Source organism: Vigna angularis, chromosome 6 (assembly GCF_016808095.1).
Source record: "Vigna angularis cultivar LongXiaoDou No.4 chromosome 6, ASM1680809v1, whole genome shotgun sequence".
Classification (NCBI taxonomy): Eukaryota; Viridiplantae; Streptophyta; class Magnoliopsida; order Fabales; family Fabaceae; genus Vigna; species Vigna angularis.
The window spans coordinates 32,447,517-32,467,170 of NC_068975.1; the positions used below are offsets into that span (position 1 = coordinate 32,447,517).

Genomic DNA, 19,654 nt, shown 5'->3' on the forward strand with positions numbered 1-19,654 from the left:
TCACTTCTTTTGTAATGAGAAGTATGTCAAAATATATCTTTACTATTACCGAAATTTAAAATAATTTACAAAATACTAAACAAGAGATTGCATTAGGCCCAAAAGAAGGAATGAACTGCCACGCCTAACAACTCGGGGAAGTGAAAAAAAAAAGAGCAATAAAAAGTAGGCAGTTTCTTCCTACATTTCCATAATTTTTTTCTATTACTCCTTTATAAAATAAAATCTAGATTTGTGTTTTTTAATTGTATACTTTAAAAATTACTTTTGAAAATAAATAATAACTTTCATATTTTAAACTGTGTAATTTAAAATTTATTTTTTCTTTAGAAAAGTTTTCATATTACATAGTAAAAAAGGTGAAAACAATTCTTTTCTAAAAAAGAACTTTTAAATCATATAATTTAAAAAAAATGATTTTTAAATTATACCATTTGAAAACTAAATGATTTTTCAGATTATATAATCTGAAAGTTAAATAAATTTCGAGTTCAAAATTCAAAAATCATTTTTAACTTTTAAATTACATATCCCAGAAAAGTCAAAAACGGAATTTTGTTTACATGCTAATCCAGAGATAAATTTGTGGCGGTACAGAAATAAAATACCTCAAAAGTAAGTAAATATGTAAAGATAATGAGTTCGTACGAAAAAGAAAAAAAAAAGAACAAAAATAAGTTCCGACTAAACTGTCACCCTGTAATTACTGTGAAACAGAAATAGTAAAAAGATTACTAGGTCCAGTTTAACATAGAAAAAGCCAATCTGGTAGTAAAAATGTTAAATAAAATTATTTTCGGAGAACAAAAAAGGTAATAAATATTGACTGTATTTTTATATATTAATATTAAAAAATATAAATTTTACAATTTAAGTTAAAAATTAAATATAAAAGATATTAATTATTTGTCAATCCCACCAAGTTTGCTGATAATAAGAACTACCGATCTTTATCACCGGGAAGATAGTCCATAATTTCCATTTTCATGGTGTGCTCAATGTGACAGTGAACACAAACCAGTGAGTGCTACCCATTGGGTTAAGTTGTTATCAACATTTCAACCACTCGATCGAATTCTGAAACGTCGCATGATTACAACGCCACGGAGATTGCAGCATAGTTCGTGAGGCAATTCAGAGCCGAATTGCCTCTCAATTCACCTACCCATGAACTGTAACCATGCCACCTTCATTTCGGTCTCATTCCCGCCACCAAGTTCCGTGCTTTTCCCAAAACGCACTTCCGCAATCCTCACGCCGAAGAAAACCCTTTTGGCCAGGAACGTGAGACTCAGAGTCAGAGCAAGCGCTTCAAAGGGTGATGGTAATGCTCAGGCAGCAAATTGGTCCCAGTGGGTCCCTGTAGGATCTTTCGCCGCCGACAAAGTTTTCAGATTGATCGCCGGCGCCACAGCAAGTCCCATTGGCCAGTTTGTTGCGTACCCCACCACGTTTCTTCACTCTGTCGACCCTCGAGTCAAATTGGTCAGTCATGTATTATCAATTTCGGCACTTAAAGCTTGTGCTTTTATCTATTATGTTTTCTGCTGAGTTTTGATTATCAAGGAATAAACGAACAATTTGGTCTTTATCCTCTTTGTTAAATAATCTTCCTTGTACTTATAAAATTATGTAAGTAGTCTCTACAATACTAGAAGTCATGTCGCAGAGTTTCTTAAGTAATGAAAAACATTTCAAATTTAGTCTCTTATATGAAATAATCAACCGAGGAACTAGATTGATGGCTATTCAATATTTAAGAACTATCCAGGAGAAAATGTCATACTTAGGGACTAAATTGATGATTTATTCCATAGTAGATGTTAACTGTCCAGTGTTTTAGTTTTGGGTTTGCAATATTTTTTTTATAAGAATGGGAAAATGAAACTTGTGATGACTGCTATGATCATCGTTTTAGCAGAGAAATTGGTGAATGCATTGTGTGAACTGAGAGAGTTAAGTGAGAGTGTTATTCCGCATGATACAAATATTTTAAGGCTGTGTTTGCTTTACCATTTGACCTCTCCTAGCTAAAGTTTTTTCAATAAACTCGGTTTGGTTTTTCTTAGAAATTTGTTTGCGCACTTATATTAGCCGTGTTTCAATTCGAAGCAATACCAAGGTTGCTTTTTAAAACCCAGTTTGCAAAATAAAATGCATTCAAGCTTATGACTAAAAATAATCCAAATGTGCGCAAAGTTTGTTCATGCAACCGTGGCTTTGGTTGGCTTCTGCTGACAGTAGTTTGTGATAGTTTTTGATAAAGAGAAATGCAACAACTAACCAGTAATTGAAACATAAGAATAAAGCATTGGGTGAGCCGATTCCGTTTACCATCTACGTATTGATCAGCCGCAGAATTGGACTGGTAGTGAAGTTGCTTTTGGTACATGTTTGATTTATTTCACTTTGTGATGCTTAACGTCAGAGTTCTTATCAGCTATAAATTGCGGCAAATATTTTGACAGTTGTTAATACATGGGTTGTGTAGCTGGAATGTTTGAATTGTTTGTTTTGGCTGCTTGGGTTATGTGTTTTTGTGACCAATCAGTCTGATTTCACAGGTATGGCTTTTAGCTCTGGTTGTTCTACCTGCAAGGTCTCACATAATTATGCGATTTGGATTAGTGATATACTTGACTTTGCTTTCAATGTGGGTTCTACCAAGAAATGCTTGGACGGTAAATAATTGTTAACCCTTGACTTATCTAACTCTGGAAGTGGGATCATATTCATATATGTATGGATTGTTCACATTGCTTAATTATGGTTGGTTGTTTATCATTAATTTCGGGGCTGTTGGAATTAATAGTCCAAGGATGTTTGATCTCTCAGTTAAAGCTTTGCATTGTGTTTCATTTGATGTTCACTATTTTTTTAACCATCATGTTAATTGCTTTTTCCTCTCCCCTCTATTCTAAATTGTTCATGGCATTTCTTATTCTTAATGCTTATCTATGATTTGAGTTAGCTCTTACCATATCATAAATGAGTTGGATTTTCCTTTATGTTGTATGAAATCTATCTGGTTGTTGGCTGTTTATTCTATTTATTTATTTTTTCTTTTTTATCTTGAAGTGATGTGTTGATTGGAGAAATTTCCTGATAATTTCTCTTGTAGGATCAACTGGGAAGAGTTTATTTGCTATCTGGATTACTATTCATAACATTAGGGCTAGGTTCAGATGGTGTACCCGCACTTGTTCAGTTGAGAACGCCACCCCCTGCAATGATGGGGCTTCCTAATCTTCCTGTATCTTTATCAGGTTATGCGTATACAATCACAAAGTTAGGTCCATTAACATTTACCAGGAAAGGCCTATCTGTAGCAAGCACTGTTGCATGTTTGACTTTTACTGTAAGTTGTTCTCTGTATTTCTGCCATTTCTTTTCATTTACTGATGGAAGCTTCCTAAAACAATAGAACTTTTATGATTCTGACTTTCTGAGAATTTGGTCTGCATTTCTTTGGAAGGTATTTCAAAGTGCAAGTCTCTGCCTCACAACTACCACACCCGAACAACTAGCATTTGCATTACGATGGTTTATGCTCCCTCTGAGACACATCGGTGTTTCTGTGTCAGAAATTGTGCTTACACTTTTACTCTCATTGAGGTTTATCAGTCTCGTTTTTGATGAGGTAGGAGATTAAGGATTTTACGTACAACAGTATCATTTGATAAACATAGTTTTCATCTGAATTTGACAAATATACAGCTTGTTTTAATTGTTTCAAATTTATATGCTTCCATGATTACTAAAACGACCATGCCCAGGCACAGGTGTGGTGCCTATTTTGATAGATATTGCTGATTGCTGATTACTGATGCAGTCTATTTTATTTTATTTTTATTTATTTTTAATTAGTGTTGCTGATTGCTTACTAGCAGCTGTGATGTGTTTGAATTATTGTAATAAACATTGCATCTTGTTGCAAGAAATTAGGGTTTTGGATGTTGTATTTGTTTATGAATAACGAATCAGAAAACTGTTATCTTAATTAATTGGGGCTGAGATGATTAGAGAAGTAAGACATGCTGCCGATAAATAATAGATGTGAGAAAGGGGTATCTTTTCAATTGAGAAGAGTTAGAGACTTAGGGTATTGGGAGGTTCAGTAAGGAACTCAGAGGGATCAAACTTATGGATGTTATGGGAAAGTAAACAGAGCAGTACAAGATATCTTCCTGATTTCTACAATTTTGAAGTACAACCAAACAGGAACGAGACAATGTCTCGTTTAATAAAGTTTTCAGTTGTTACTGATGTTTGTATTAGATTTAGCAAAGGCAATAAATAATTTTCAGAAAGACTGTTTATTAGCAATTTTTCATACTATGGTGGCAAGGTTGGCCTAGATATTAGCAAGTACAACACACAAGTAGATAATAGTAATAAATATGTGAATTAATAAAAATTCTTTGGCAAATGGAAGTAAAATTGGACATTTCGTCAACTTAAACTGCTATGCTTAATCCATTCATTTTCCTTTTGCTGTACTCTTTAAAATCCATACTTCATATTGTTTTGTTGCAGGTCCGGAACATTGCTTTGGGGATTGTATCCCGTAGGATAAATTGGAAGCAGCTGACTGTTATGGAGACCATTGATAGTAAGTAAATATGCAAAAAATGTTGTTCTTTTTTATAATCATTTCTCGACTTTCCAGCTAACTAGGTGATGGATATTATTTGGTTAATAATTTTGCATAAAACTCATTTAGATTCTTTAGAAGAAAAAGTATTAACTCGCACCAAATCACAGAAATGACCAGTTTCTTGCTATTCCAGAGTTTAGACACCCAAAGATTATCTTTATCCAGAAAACTACTGAACTCCTCCCTGTCTCCCAACACTACCACAGCAATAAAAACGAAAAATATTTAACTGTCTGCATAATTAATATTGTACCGGTCGTACATAATTGTTTGTTTGCATAATTAAATATGTAATTTTCCTAAAGTCCTACATAAAGCCCCATGGTTGAGCCCCACATTCTACACCCTCTTCTAGAATATACTTTCCAAACACAAGGTTACTGGAACGAGTATAAGTACTGTCTGATGAGTAGTCTAGGCTTTAGAAATTGATACAATGGAGTGCTTATCGTAACACATTTGTAAGGATAATTATACTGGCAATCGCCATCTTTGGCTGCCTATTCATGAACTAAGTTTACTTTTCTTTGAATAGCACTTACATTTTGATGTTATGTGGCATGGATCTTATACTCATAGTTTATCTATTACAGTTGTTCAACCATTTTGTTATATTAAAATGACAGTATTTAAAAAATTGTCAATATTTGGATTGATACATGAATTGCTACATTTACCTTATATGACATGTTAGTGTAATGAACTATGCTAGTCTTATTCTAAACACAATAACGAATGCCAGTGTAATAATCTCAATGAACTTTCTTCTCTGTAATGCTAACAGGCACATGTACCTCCTTTTAAATGACAGTATGATAGCAAAATAGGAATTTTTTTGCATGCAGTATAATTAGGATTTTATATTATATGATAGATAGTTTGTACTGGAAACTTAGTTCTGCAATGGACAAGCTATTCTTAATTAGGTTAATGTTCAATAGATTTACACTAGACTTAAGGCTTTTATTTGAAGATATTTCTTCATTTGTCCTTATTCTTTTGTTTTCCCTTATATGACTTTGCAGTTTTTTTTAACTACTTCCGGCGCATCTTCAAAAATATTTTCAGCCATGCAGATCAAATTTCTCAGGTTTATCTTAAATTTACATAGTATTCTTCTTTGTCTAGGTTTCCTTGAAATTCTTCAACCTTATCATATTTGCAACTCATTCTTGATCTGTGAATTTGTTTAAAATTCATAAACTATTTTGAAGGCTTTTCAGATACAAGCTTTCACTGGTGTTACCTTCAGTTCCCACATGAAAAGTGACCCATTTAGAAATGTATTCTTTTGTTTATTTCATAGTTTGAACTCTATGTGGATTTCATTAACAATGCTGGGTTTAGAAAATATGTACTTTTATTAAATTAGTCAAGCATGTTACTGTATTCAATTTCCCTGGACATCTTGTGGACTGACCTGGAAACACTAATCTGTTGTTATGATTGTGTTCTGATAGTTTAACATAAAATACTGCAGGCTATGATAGTCAGAGGTTTTAAAGGGGATAGTGGCAGTCACAAAATTTACTTTTTGTCAGAATCATCGTTTGGGATGGTAGATGCTATATGTTTGCTGTTCTTGACAGTTCTCATAGGAGCTGCTCTCCTGTCTGAGTACTACCTTGTCTAACAATATATTCCACTCCATCTGTAAGAGCATTCTAGAGTGATGTTATGTTTTTTCATCATTAAGTTAATTTGTCATCTTTCTGTTTGCATGTGAAAAATTAGTATCACATGTGTATGTTCAAGGGCAAGGGGATTTTGTCTGGTTGTGCAGTTTTTCCATAAAGATGGAAAGATGAACTGAGGAAAATGTGGATGGTTTTGGTATGTTTTACCAGAGATCGAGTGGATTGACACTTTTTATGACATTTCTTCCCTACCAGTTTGTTTCAATTCAAATCTTTTTATAAAAGGTTCAAGCAGTATTTTCATGACCCATTATGTCAATGGGCTAAATTATTTCGTAAGCATTTCTAAAAGATAGAAGAAGGAAATATGAAATAATCTTTCTATAAATTAAAAAAATCTTTATAAAAGCTTTTATAGGAGAACTTTTACAAATTAATTTATACGTAAAACACAATTTAATTAAAATTAAGAAAAACTGGTTTATTTAGATAGTCTAATGCATTAAACTATCGAGGTTATTTCTTTGTACTAGTTTCTTTTAGTATCCCAGTATATAAAAATATTAGTGTGTCGTTGTCGTAATATGTCTAGAATTTATTTGTGTGTAATATTCAGTGTGTTGACAACTTTTATGTATAAGTTTCAGTATGAAAGGTACTTCTTACCTGAGATAATGAAGTCAAAGACTAGCATAAGATTCATTTAAAAATAAAATATCACATAAGTAGCATGTCTTGTTTTATTGTTTCAGAATCTGTAAATTATAAAAGTAGAAATAAAGTTATTAAAGTTGATCACCAACTTTGATTTTATCGGTTGGATATTTGTATGGTATGACATTGTCTTTCTGATCTTACCACATCTCAAGTTTGGGATTAGTCCAAGGAACTAAGACTTTGTTACGGTATTCACTCAAAGCCAATATCGGAAAATAACTTCTATAAAATGGGTAATGAAGCAAGCAACTACTCTTGTATGCCCTCACAGCCTCCTGCCACAATTAAGTCAGACAAAAGATTAAGATTTTTTGATGCAATTATATTACATAATACATAACTTAGTCATAATTCAAAGGATAAAGATTTGAGAAGTACTTGTTGGGGCCAATCGCCATCTTCTAACTGAGAATTAATGAGTAACTTTGCAGCACGATGAAGAGGTGTTGGATCTCTCTCAGCCTATCATGCCACATTCAAAAAAGGAATATCAACGACACTTACTTTAAATAACATAATAAACCATAGATTTCGAAATCTACACTTACTTTAAATAACATAATAAACCATAGATTTTGAAATCTAGCAGATGCAGGTGAAGATAATACCTGTCCGGCATAAGTTAAAGCCATTAGAGCCCAAGCTGTTTGACATACATTTGATCGATTTACTTCCAGAGACACGTACGTCTTCATCGCTCCTATGCATTCATTAATATTTATAATTAACGACATTTAAGCTAATGGAAACTGCAATCATAAATAATTGTGGTTTAATTAGAAACCTTCATTGGACATGAAAGATAACTTTCTCTCCATCCACCATCCTCATTCTGTATGGAGAGTAGAAATTTGACAGGTTAGTGTAAGTCTTTCCAGCAGCAGTTAAACCTCCAAGTGCGAACCAGGAACTGTATGTGAAACAAACTCCCCAGATCCCAATCCAAGTTCCATTTGGTGATTGTTCATCTTCAATGTACTTAGCTGCTTTCACAATCAACCTCTCTATCTCTTCCCTTCTATGCTTTGGATATAGTTTTTTGAACAATACTAAAGCCTGAATTGTTGATCTAGTACACTCAATACACTCGTGCTCAACCACTATGTCAGCAAGAAATTCCGCCGGATTCAGATTCTACAAATTAATTAAAAAATAATAATAATAATGAAATCAATATCAGGAAACAAATTTATACACAATGTAGAAATCAACTATTCAAACTTACTTCCAACCACTTTTGGGGCATATGGACGAATCGAACATACACTGGAACGAGAGGGATCTAGAGACTGTATAGGTATGAGACTATATAGTTGAAGGATAGTTTAAAGGGATTGATTTGGTTACTCATATCACCAAAATGCATTTGTTTTTCGGTAGCCTAACCTATAAGAACTTCATGGTTAAGCATGCTTAGCCTGAAGTAATTTAACAAAAGTTTTTGTTAGTAAATCATTAGTAATTATCAAGAGATTATTTTGTCAATAAATGCATCGATAATTATCGACAAAAAAATCGATAAATTTGTTAATTGTTATTGACGAAAAAATTCATCTATAAAAATATTCGTCAGTAAAATTCATTGATAAATAACACGATTTGGTTTATCTTTTTTCTTCGCTCTTTCTCATTTTTATTTTATTTTTACCAATCTAGAAGAATGAACATATTCCAAACAAAATATCTTCAATCCAATTGAATCCTTCATTGCAAACTTTGATAATATTATGGTGAAAAAATTATTAAGGTTGATGCCAAATAATACAAACTATGTCTCTAATTATAAAAACAATAACAAATGTTGACTTTGACCAGACTTAGAATAGATCACCGTGACGTTGAGCGATGATAATTCTTGGACGCATAGTTGCCTAAAAGAGAAAGAATAGAAGTATTTTCCCATCTCTAAACATAGAAGAGAAAAAGAAAAAGATTGAGTGGAATAATGAATATATTTTTCTTTTTTGAATAATATTTTTTAAAATTAAAATATTTATTTTATTGATTATATCTTTTAAGTATTTATTTATTTAAATTTAACTATTTTTTATTTGGTAGTCCTTTAAAACTAAAATATTTACTTATAATAAAATATACTTATAAAATAAATAAAAATTATTTATAAAAAAATTACATTTATTTTTATAATTATTTATAAAAATATAATATTTCTTAATATACATACAATCAATTTTATTCTTATTATTGTAAAACTATTTTATTAATTAATTTAACTTTTTAAATTTTATAATCATTATAAGATAAAAGTGGACAAACATGTATTCCACTAATAATAATAATAATATAAATACCAGTTTCTTTGTGCAATATTAATATTGATTAAAATATCTTCAAAATAGTATTTTTATAGTTCAATAATTCTGAAATAAAAAGTGACTGTTTATATATGAATCATTAATGTCAAATTATATTAGTTGAAGGGTGACTTTATTAAGCCAGACAATGATTACACGTGTACCAAATATAGAGGCCAACGGTTTTTTAGTTGGTAGCTAGACAGTTTGGTTTCATTTAATTGAAAAATTAAATTGAGAAACGAACATTTGACACCTAAGATGAAATATTTGTAAATGATGTATACAAAATTTAATATTAATAAAACAAAAATTGTAATGAACTTAATTATTAACAAATTAAAAAACAATAATTATATAATATTTTATTTTAATCTCTCCCTTTACACAACAGAAATAGAAGAAAAGAATGGGTATATATATTTTATATTATGTCATAGATGTAAAGTAATTATCTATATAATTTATTTTTTCATTTAATATGGACTATATTTTCTTCTAATTATATTTTTTATTCATAAAATTTGAATTTGATAACTTTTTCAAGATTCATTTTAGTATTTCCTATGTTGTGAAAATGTGAATTTTGTCTTTATAGTACTGATTTAGGACAGATTTATTAATTTGAAGGGTTTTAGATTAGCAATAAATAAATAAAAATTTAATTGAAAATTTTTGTTTTTGTAATATATATTTGATTTGTTTTGATTTTTATATTTATTTTTAATTCAATTAAAATTTATTTTTTTAAAAAGATTTAATATTATATTTGATGAAATCAATATTAATATTGTTTGAAATTTCAGGTGTCAAAAATTTAGATATATTACATATAAAAATCTGAATCATCTTTTTATTATGAAACCTTTTTATATTGACATGTGACATATTATAAGTACAAAATTATTCTATTTTTATATATGCTAAATCTAAATTTTAATATACAAAAAATTCAAATTTTAACATGTGAAAATTTTAAATTGCATTAGTGTTAATTTAGTGGAAGGACCACATTTAATCTTTTTTACAAAAATAAGAATTTAATATAAATTTTAAAAAAAGTTAAATTAAGTAAAAAAATATAATATGAAAACAAATTAAATATTAAATATAGAAATTAAATTAGTAATTAAGTCTAAAATAGTTTGTAATTCCAAAGTAAAATTAATCCCTAAAACATTAAAATCCAAATGGTTAAGTTGATTGGTTGTTAAGAAAGTGAAGGTGAATAACACTGTGGAGACTGAACATTCATGTTCCAGAAAAGAACAACCATAATTGTAATCCAGAAAAGGTTGAAATTAGCTTTGGACAGTGAAATGAAAAAAAAAACAACCACAAGAGGCCATCACCTTCCTTTATGAACTCTCAAGTCTTGATTCTTTAATACCTAATACATCTTTTTCTTCTTTTCTTAAGCAAAATAGTGAACATCTTTTATATATATATATATATATATATATATATATATATATATATATATATATATATATATATATATATATATATATATATATATATAAAAGTAATTTTTTAAGTTTTAATTAATTAATTAATGTCTTCATATGAAGTGTAGATGATAAAATTCAAGTAATGATTTAAGTGTTTCTAATGACTAGAATCAATTAAAGAGAATATTCCTCTTAAAGAACTGACGTTTAAATTAACAAGAAAATTTTAAAATAAAACTTTATTTTATTTTTTGTTTTATAAAAATAAATTTGATTTACTCAAATAAAATTAGATGTTATAAAATTGGATGTTGACACATCTCTGTTAATCAAATCACATAAAACATCTATCTTTCTAATACATAATTTCATATATTTTAAATATTTTTCATTTATGTTCAATTGTTTTACATAATCACTTATCATCAACCATACCATGTTTATTTAATTCCATTTCTCAATAACATATATAATAAAATGGTTTATTTAGATTCTTCAAAATCATATATTATTGTAGAGAGGAATGTAGCATACATCCTACATCTTCATCCTCACAACATTGCCATCAATTTCTTGTAAATCTGCATTGAGATACGGTCAAATCTTATTAATACACTTTCTACATAACAATAAACCAGTTTAGAAATCTTGTGTATAATTTTCATTGTGGGACATTTTTATGTATAAGTTTCATATTCAGTATGAAACGTACTTCTTACCTGAGATAATGATATCAAAGACTCGCATCATAAGATTCATCTAAAAATAAAACATCACATCAGTAACATGTCTCGTCTTATTGTTTCAGAATTTGAAAATTATAAAAAATAGAAATAGTTATTAAAGTTGATCACCAACTTTTATTTTATTTGTAGGATATTTGTATGGTATGGCATTGTCTTACTGATTTTAAGACTTCTCAAGTTTCGAAGTAGTCCAAGACACTAAAACTTTGTTACGGTATTCACTTAAAGCCCATATCGAAAAATAACTTCTATAGAGTGGATAATGAAGCAAACAACTACTCTTGTATGCTCCCACAGTCTCCTGCAAGTCACACAAAAAACTACATAATACATAAATTAGTCATAATTCAAAGGATAGAGATTTGAGAGGTACTTGTTGGGGCCAATCACCATCTTCAAGCTGAGAATTAATGAGTAACTTTGCAGCACGATGAAGAGGTGTTGGATCTCTCTCAGCCTACCATGACACATTCAGAAAAGGAATATCAACAATTACTTTAAATAATATAATAAACCATAGACGTTGAAATCCAGCAGATGCACATGAAGAAAATACCTGTCCGGCATGAATTAAAGCCATTAGAGCCCAAGCTGTTTGACTAACATGTGATCGATCTCCTTCAAGAGGCACGTATGTCTTCATTTCACATTACCCTTAATTAATATTTTTCATTTATATCACAGCTAATGGAAATTGTAATAATATTTAGTGATTTAATTACATACCTTCATATGACATGAAAGATAACTTTCTCCCCAACCACCATCCTCGTTCTGTATTGAGAGTAGAAATCTGACAGCCTTACGAATGGTGGCGCAGTTAGTGTAAGTCTTTCCAGCAGCAACTAAACCTCCAAGTGCGAACCAAGAACTGTAGGTGAAACAAACTCCCCAGATCCCAACCCAAGTTCCATTTGGTGATTGTTCATCTTCAATGTACTTAGCTGCTTTCATAATCAACCTCTCTATCTCTTCCCTTCTATGATTTGGATATAGCTTTTTAAACAATACTAAAGCCTGAATTGTTGATCCAGTACACTCAATATACTCGTGCTCAACCACTATGTCAGCAAGAAATTCCGCCGGATTTAGATTCTACAAATTAATTAAAAAATAATAATAATAATGAAATCAATATCAGGAAACAAATTTATACACAATGTAGAAATCAACTATTCAAACTTACTTCCAACCACTTTTGACCTAATGCAGCCTCCCACGCTGCCAAACCTCCATTTTTGCTCTGCAATTCGAATGAGTGGAAACTTCAATGAGCGAAAAATATAAAAAAAATAACAGAAAAAATGTGCATAATTTTAACACTACAAGGATGTGTGATGTAGACAAAGATTAAGACGACATACCATCCAATACCAAATTAATCATATAAAATTTAAAAGTGTGCTCCCACAAATCTTTATAGTACTATACCTGAAGGGACAACAGAAAATTGACCGAGTCATATAACCGTTCAGGTTCTAATTTTTCTCCAACAATCTCTTTTGGTAACATCGATAAAAGTAAACAACACTGAAACAAGAATGATTGGTTGGTCAGAACCACGAAACATATACTTGTTGTTATTCCTGAATTTTAACAGATTAAAATGTTTGTAACCTAAGCAGTTAAATACCTTGAGACATTCTGCAGCGCCGTCAGAAAGTTGTAATCCGTGGTCTCTGTCAGCAAAGGTCCATGCCCCTTTAGAAATGTGATGAAACCTACTCTTGAAATCTCCTGGACGATTTTCTACTACCTATAATATTACCGTATCAATTCATTATTGCGTAATAAAGCCAATCAATTATGAATTTATTCTAACATTAATTTATTTTACTACCTTTATTTTTTCTTTAAAATCAATTCTTACGTAAGTATATGGTTTCTTCGATATTTTTCCAGTATTTTTATTACATAATATGTTGATTTACTTTCGATAAATTATATAGTATTTTTTTAAACTAGCCGTGTCGACGTGTAATGTTTTAATAAAGGTTTAAATTCTCATTTCTTTATTGTATTTATGCGTTAATTTCAAGTGAATCATTATTTTTTTTACATCTAATCGAATCCATAAAGTTGTTAAAATAAAATAATTAAGTTGTTTTCGTTAAGTTTTCATTAACGCAGTCTGTACACATACTGAGATGTAATTTTTTTAGATTTGGTGACATGCTGAGGTGTATTAAAATTTTTTGAATGGTTTATTTGTACAATCAATCACGGGACTCCCCTCACCCACCGCCCACTACGCCGCACAATCTGGAGTCGTCACCAAAACAATGTTGTGATTGTCGTACGACCGAGCATTATCACCGGAGCACCGTCAGGGGTCGCTACTCCTCACCTCCTTCAACTTTGCCACGCGTCCCCTCAGGCACATAATCTCCTCTGTCGCCGCCTCGATCTGCTGCAACAGCCGCTTCTCCTCCGCCTGCCACGCGTTTCGGTGTGATGTGAAGATCTCCATCACTCGAGCGTTCGCCTTCGAGTCCTCCTACCGCTGCGACTTCATCTGGCGCAACTCCTCTGCCACCTCCACCGCCTGGGGTTTTCAAATTCACACTCTTAGAGACTTTCTTGGCCAATTCCAGGTACAACCCACATGAGTGGATGAGGTAAAGCACGGTAAAGGTGTCACCTTTGCGGTTGTCCCCACCATAGGTGAATGTATTAAACCTAATAAGAAAAACATTGTGCTTGTGTTGCAGCAAAGAACCCAATTGAAATTGGGTGCTTCTATGGTGTGTGAAGGTGCATTGATTTTAATGCCTTTTCCTGATCTTGGTCTTTCTTTGAGAAGGTTTCGTGGTTCATGATCTCATTGAGAAAAAGACTATTGCTGTGTCCAACCTTTGGTTCACACTGTGGTTGAGATTGCATGATATTGTTGGAGAACTGAGGGATAGAAAACTCATGCGTTGTGATGGTATTGTTAACTATTACACCTTGACCATTATTGTGCAAAGGAAAGGAGAAAGACTCGATCGCTGGTGGCAGCAAAGCGGTGTTATTGTCGTTGTGAGACTATAAATAATTCTGATTCAAGGAGATGGCATTTGGGTGCACTAATTCTTTTGAGGAGGATTTGTCAGAGGAAGAGGATGAGGTTGAAGGTGGTATGATTTGAGAGAGAGAAATTGAGTTTGGTTGTGTTTCTGTGTTGTGGTTCTTTGAGTTTTGGATGTGGCGGAGCTTGTTCTTGCTCCTGGATTTGCGATTCTGGAACCAATAGAGCACATTGGCATCACCAACTTGGCCATACTCCTGCAACTGCACCCAGATATTCCTTATCTCATCCCTTGGGGGATTCACCATCCCAGAATTGAAGATGGCTTCTAGAATGCGAATTTGTTCGGGTTTTGGATTCCATCTCGACTTTGGTTCTGGAGTTTTCTCTTCATTTCCCTAATGGCCCTCGGCGATGGGGAATGCTTGCCCGAATGGAACTGAAACGCTAGTTTCTTGAAAGCGGTTTTGATTTCCTCCTTGGCCGCGGTTCGGTGCAAGCCGAGAACCTTGTAGTGATCCATTTTGCTGGACCGAATTGAGATTGAGATTGTTTCGGTTTTTGTTGATTGATAGGGTTGATGGAATTTTCCTCCCCTCTCTCTAATGAATTTTCTCCGAGAAGTGGCGAAGGAGAAGTACAGGAAGAGGATCTTCCGGTTTAGAAGATTGTAGATTTTGTTATTCATGGCATGAAGGATGACAAATCTCAGCATGCCATCATGCCACGAAATCAAAAAGAATTACATCTCAGTATGTGCATACGATGTTAATACGATGTTAATGAAAACTTAACGGAAAGATGTTAATGAAAACTTAACAGAAAGATGTTAATCAAAATTTAACGAAAATAGTTTAATTGATTCTTTTTAACAAGTTTATAGAATCAATTGAAACCAAGAAAAAAAAAAAGATTGACATATAAATACGAGAATTAAATAAATATTTAAATCTTTAATAAAATTTATTTATTGTTACCTTAATACATGAAACTATCAAGATTAGTATGTCAATGATACTAATTCAAGAATAGCATAATAACTCGCTGAACCAAAATAAATTATTTACTATAAGATAAAAAATTTTGACACTGGAAAAACGTATTTAAATATAATCAATGTATTTAATGATATACTCACCTGAGATTTCTTGATAAAATCATGTGCTTTTTCAAGTGTGGGACCAAGTTCATCAATTAGACCCGTAGCGAGAAAAGCTTGAACACTGAAACCAACATCCCATGTTTGCGTATTAACTCCCTACATTATGTAGACAATTGGATTAATTAAGTTATCATCTTCATGATTATCTTAATATTAGTGATTATAAATAAGGTGATATTAATTGAGTTGTATTTATATACCGGAACACACATTCCATCTTCTGAAAGCCATAAATAATCTGGGACTCTTGCAAGATGCTTCTTAAAGGAATCTCCATTTGGATCGTGTACCCAAGAAGCAAGCAAAGAGCAAGACTACGAAACACAAACACGAAGTGAACGAAAATTAAAAATTAAAATTGGTGCATAGTATGAATAATAAAGATGTTTTTGAAATTATGATGATTACCTTGTTGATACAGCCACCATGTATGTATCGAGTATTTTCATCTTCGTAGTGAATACCTTTAATTGCTACATCAAGTGCCTTTTCTCTGATCTTATTGAAAGGCCAGCGAGTGAGAAGTGGCTCAGTCAAAAAATAAGCACTGTCCCATATTAGATCTTGTATCCAGTGATGCGGATAATACAGATCTTCCTGTCACCCAAACATTATCTTCATGTATTTTTTTTTTCTTAATTTTGAAATCATTTTTTTTTCTTTAATTAATTAGTGTGCTTTTTACAAGTTAATCAAAAGAATTATAAAAGTTTAATTACCTTTGCACATTTGTGTCGAGCTTTTTTCCAAGTATTTTCATCGTAAGGTTCAGTAAAGAGTTCTTCTCTCAAATCTGTGATTAATGGAGTGACTGGACACACGAATCTTTTCCCATATATATATGACATGGGCATGTATACATGTCGACAATAATACCACATTTTAGCTGCATTATTTAATTAAGGTGAAGTTAAGATACAGTAATACTGAATTAAATGATGAACTATTGTGTATATATTGAATTAACTAGTCATATTTCTTAAATAGTGAAAAAATAAAATTAATTATTTAACCAGGATGCATGGGAAGAAAAGTAGGAAGTATCCAAAATTCAGGGGGCATTGGATTGCATCCACTCCAATCAACAATACCAAGTACCTACAGCAAAAACATTATTTAATTACTCACAAGCTTACATTTGTTTATTTTGTATGTTTTTAAATTATATGAAAGCATGCATACCGAAAGCCAAAATTTTCCCCACGAAGGCATAAGTGTTATGGTACCATGATCATGAATCCAGTTTCTGGCCTTAGCGCAAGCGTTGTTATGACCTCCATTGGGTCCTTCTCCAAGAATTCTCATAGTTACGTAATTGAATGCGGTACCGTACATTGTGCTTGGACCTTCTATGTGTAATCCCCACCCTCCATCTTCGTTCTTCAAATGGTTACCAATAAGAACAAACTTTCAAATTTCACGACAGCTATATATAATTTAAAGATATAATAATTTCAACAAATGGAAAAGAAAAGGTGAAAAATAGCATGTATGTTTTTCTTTCTTCAACAAGAAGTTCAGTTTGGTGTATTGAAGTTGAACAAGTGTACCTGATGATTATACAAGTAACGGAGAATTTCTTTACGATGTTCTTTTGAAATTACAGTATCAAGATGTCCTGTACTGTAGATGGAGATGATCTGCAATGTTTGACGCAAATAGAAATGTAATATTAAGTATAATATAATAGATTTGTTTTTGATAATTTTTTTATAGATAAACTCTAATTTATTACAAGTGATTGTGAAGAATAAAGGTATTCAAGTATTGTTAAACTTACCATTACAGGAACGAAGTAGTTAGAACCCCCGAGTTGAGCAGGCCAATGACCATCACTAGTTTGCAGTGCAGAAAGGTAATGAGAAGCCCTCTTTATGGTCTGAGTAGCCTTCTCCCATGTAATTTCCTCATCATCTTCTATCTTCACTTTGCTTATTGTTTGTTTGAATTCTTTTTCCCTCAAAATCTGCACAAAAATTTAACATATAGTTATATTATATATTTCATTGATACTTTCCATTTCGGAATAATATTCATATTTTACTGTTTTCATACTGTCGTCCAATAAGAAACTTCATATAAAATATTTCGTTGAGTATAATAATTAATTAATTATTAATGCATCTGAAGAATGAGGTTTTATGAAGATAAGAAAGAAGAAGTACCTGAAATCGCCAAAGTCGATCAGCACATGCCTTTTGCTGAAAGCGATTTTGATAGAAATGTTGACGAGCTGCTTCAACCTGTGCTCGTTCTTCATCAGTTCCTGCTTCAGAATCATACTCCCATATTTGCCTTCCTAAAAAGTTGTTTGTGCTGAATATGTAAGGACTCTTCCCTCCATCTGCTATCTTCAACCTCCACATTTTCTCAATAACCTTAGTTGCTCCTGCACCGTAAGATATACTTTAAATCAGTTAATATAATGGAAAATTATTTTTTATTTTTAAAATTAATTGTTATTTAATAATTTTTTTTTATCGTGTGTGCTTCACATTTCTTATAGTCTTAGTCAAATATGGATTTAATTTTGTTTCCTTGTTAAGAAATCCAACTATTCCATTTTCGGTAGAAATAACCGAACCACTAAACGAACAAAAAGGTTTATAGTTTCAACTATTGTCTAGACAGAAGTCCAACTTAAAATATGATAAAAAAAAGGTAAACCGAAATTAGATTTGTAGAAGTTGAGTGAGTGCATGAGAAACTGATACTTATAATGTGATTTAGAAGAAAGAACCTGATGAAGGATGATGAAGAGGTGAAGGATAAATCCTTAGTTCTTCACTCTAAATGTCTTGAAGCTATAACAAATTTGTTCAGGACTATCCCTTTACATTACATATATATATAAATGGGATGGGTGACCCCTACTTGTTGCTGTGGTTCCCACAATACATTAAATATAATAAAACCATTCAGATTTTAAATAGCAAGAAAGAACCTACTGCAGATTATAAAAAATAGATTATATATTTTATAAATTTAGTCTCTTTATTATCTTTACGAAATTTTTTTTTTGAATTAATGTTAAATTTAAATATAACAAACGTAAAAAATCACATAATTTCAAAACTGGAATACTAAATTCTTCAATTTAAAAATGTAAAAACAATAAAAAAGAAAAAGAAGAATACAGTAGCATATATAATTTTCCATTTTTTATTACACACCATTGTTACTACAAAGACGTGTATTTCTATATATATATTTTAAATTAAATATGTTTTTGTTTAAGTTGAAATTAGTTGTTGTTCCAAACTATGATTATGTTTTCTTCTCACCATTTTTACATTTTTTTAATGAACACCAACTCTTCAATCGGATTTGGCTTCAATACTTATTTCTCATTTTATTTTTCTTCATTTTGCTCTCTTGACTTGTCGACATCTTCTTTTTCTTATTGGAATAACACCTTACTTTTCTTTTCCAACTTCAATCAATATATAAGATAAAATTCATCTCTTTATTTCTTCTTCTTCTAGATCCAATAATTCTATCTTTAATTAAGATATTAGAAGAGAGAAATTAGAGATTTGTAAACGATTTCTCCTTTGAAAAAAAAAATTCTTTATAGTTTCATTCCAAAGAAGTCTTTGAGATCCTCATGTTTTCAAAACAATTTATTTCATTTTAAAAAATTAAAAATATTCATAGAGATAACATGTGTGACATATGTATAAACAATGTATGTCACAATAAGATGTCGTCTGTGGTTGAGTGAAAGGAATTAAATATATTGTTTTCTAAAATAAACATTACAAGAAAAATTAATATAGATAATTTGTTAATAAAATAAAATTATCCACGATTTATTGATAGTCAAAATTTGTAGATAAAAATATTGTTGGTAAATTTCACCAATAGAATCTTAATTTTGTTAATAATTATCAACAAAAATTTTTGTTAGTAAACTCATTAGTAATTATCAAGAGATTATTTTGTCAATAAATGCATCG

General features: G+C 31.1%; 2 protein-coding genes and 1 long non-coding RNA gene across 16 annotated transcripts; 1 reads left to right on the forward strand and 2 right to left on the reverse strand.

Moving 5' to 3' along the window:
- Positions 1-925: 925 nt before the first annotated feature.
- Positions 926-6,534, forward strand: LOC108341170 (protein ABCI12, chloroplastic). Of its 3 annotated transcripts, XM_017578825.2 has the most exons (7): positions 926-1,485; positions 2,565-2,681; positions 3,122-3,358; positions 3,476-3,640; positions 4,537-4,612; positions 5,683-5,747; positions 6,138-6,534. In XM_017578825.2, exons 1-7 carry the CDS (start codon positions 1,168-1,170, stop codon positions 6,288-6,290), a joined length of 1,131 nt encoding a protein of 376 aa, XP_017434314.1. In that variant the 5' UTR covers positions 926-1,167; the 3' UTR covers positions 6,291-6,534. The 3 variants fall into 3 exon arrangements, with proteins under 3 accessions (XP_017434314.1, XP_052735434.1, XP_017434315.1); XM_052879474.1 differs by lacking the exon at positions 2,565-2,681; XM_017578826.2 differs by lacking the exon at positions 5,683-5,747 and having other exon boundaries at positions 6,138-6,345.
- A 537-nt stretch (positions 6,535-7,071) lies between these two features.
- Positions 7,072-18,510, reverse strand: LOC108343014 (beta-amyrin synthase). Of its 12 annotated transcripts, none has more exons than XR_008250094.1 (24): positions 18,436-18,510; positions 17,861-18,084; positions 17,476-17,661; positions 17,246-17,335; positions 16,878-17,075; positions 16,709-16,793; positions 16,415-16,581; positions 16,104-16,292; positions 15,896-16,009; positions 15,672-15,791; positions 13,157-13,279; positions 12,955-13,053; positions 12,710-12,766; positions 12,250-12,618; positions 12,080-12,160; positions 11,914-11,980; positions 11,682-11,824; positions 11,497-11,536; positions 11,312-11,358; positions 8,237-8,429; positions 7,796-8,145; positions 7,620-7,711; positions 7,390-7,473; positions 7,072-7,286 (listed from the first exon to the last, which is right to left on the reverse strand). XR_008250094.1 is itself a non-coding variant. In XM_052879475.1 (19 exons), exons 2-17 carry the CDS (start codon positions 18,059-18,061, stop codon positions 11,687-11,689), a joined length of 2,301 nt encoding a protein of 766 aa, XP_052735435.1. In that variant the 5' UTR covers positions 18,062-18,084; positions 18,436-18,510; the 3' UTR covers positions 11,246-11,358; positions 11,497-11,536; positions 11,682-11,686. The 12 variants fall into 12 exon arrangements, 2 of the variants coding, with proteins under 2 accessions (XP_052735435.1, XP_017436504.1); XR_008250091.1 differs by having other exon boundaries at positions 11,682-11,843; XR_008250092.1 differs by having other exon boundaries at positions 11,636-11,843.
- Positions 13,598-14,546, reverse strand: LOC128197463 (uncharacterized). The gene is made up of 2 exons (XR_008250095.1): positions 14,165-14,546; positions 13,598-14,068 (listed from the first exon to the last, which is right to left on the reverse strand). It is a non-coding gene; the product is annotated as an uncharacterized LOC128197463 (long non-coding RNA).
- Positions 18,511-19,654: the final 1,144 nt, after the last annotated feature.

Coding starts and splice junctions, on each gene's coding strand:
- LOC108341170 (XM_017578825.2), top strand. CDS start 1,168: ATGAACTGTAACCATGCCACCTTCATTTCGGTCTCATTCCCGCCACCA. Junction 2,682..3,121: donor TACCAAGAAATGCTTGGACG/GTAAATAATTGT, acceptor TTTCTCTTGTAG/GATCAACTGGGAAGAGTTTA. Junction 4,613..5,682: donor TGTTATGGAGACCATTGATA/GTAAGTAAATAT, acceptor ATGACTTTGCAG/TTTTTTTTAACTACTTCCGG.
- LOC108343014 (XM_052879475.1), bottom strand. CDS start 18,061: ATGTGGAGGTTGAAGATAGCAGATGGAGGGAAGAGTCCTTACATATTC. Junction 16,582..16,708: donor TTTTCTTCCCATGCATCCTG/GTTAAATAATTA, acceptor TAAATAATGCAG/CTAAAATGTGGTATTATTGT. Junction 16,293..16,414: donor CTCGACACAAATGTGCAAAG/GTAATTAAACTT, acceptor TTTGGGTGACAG/GAAGATCTGTATTATCCGCA.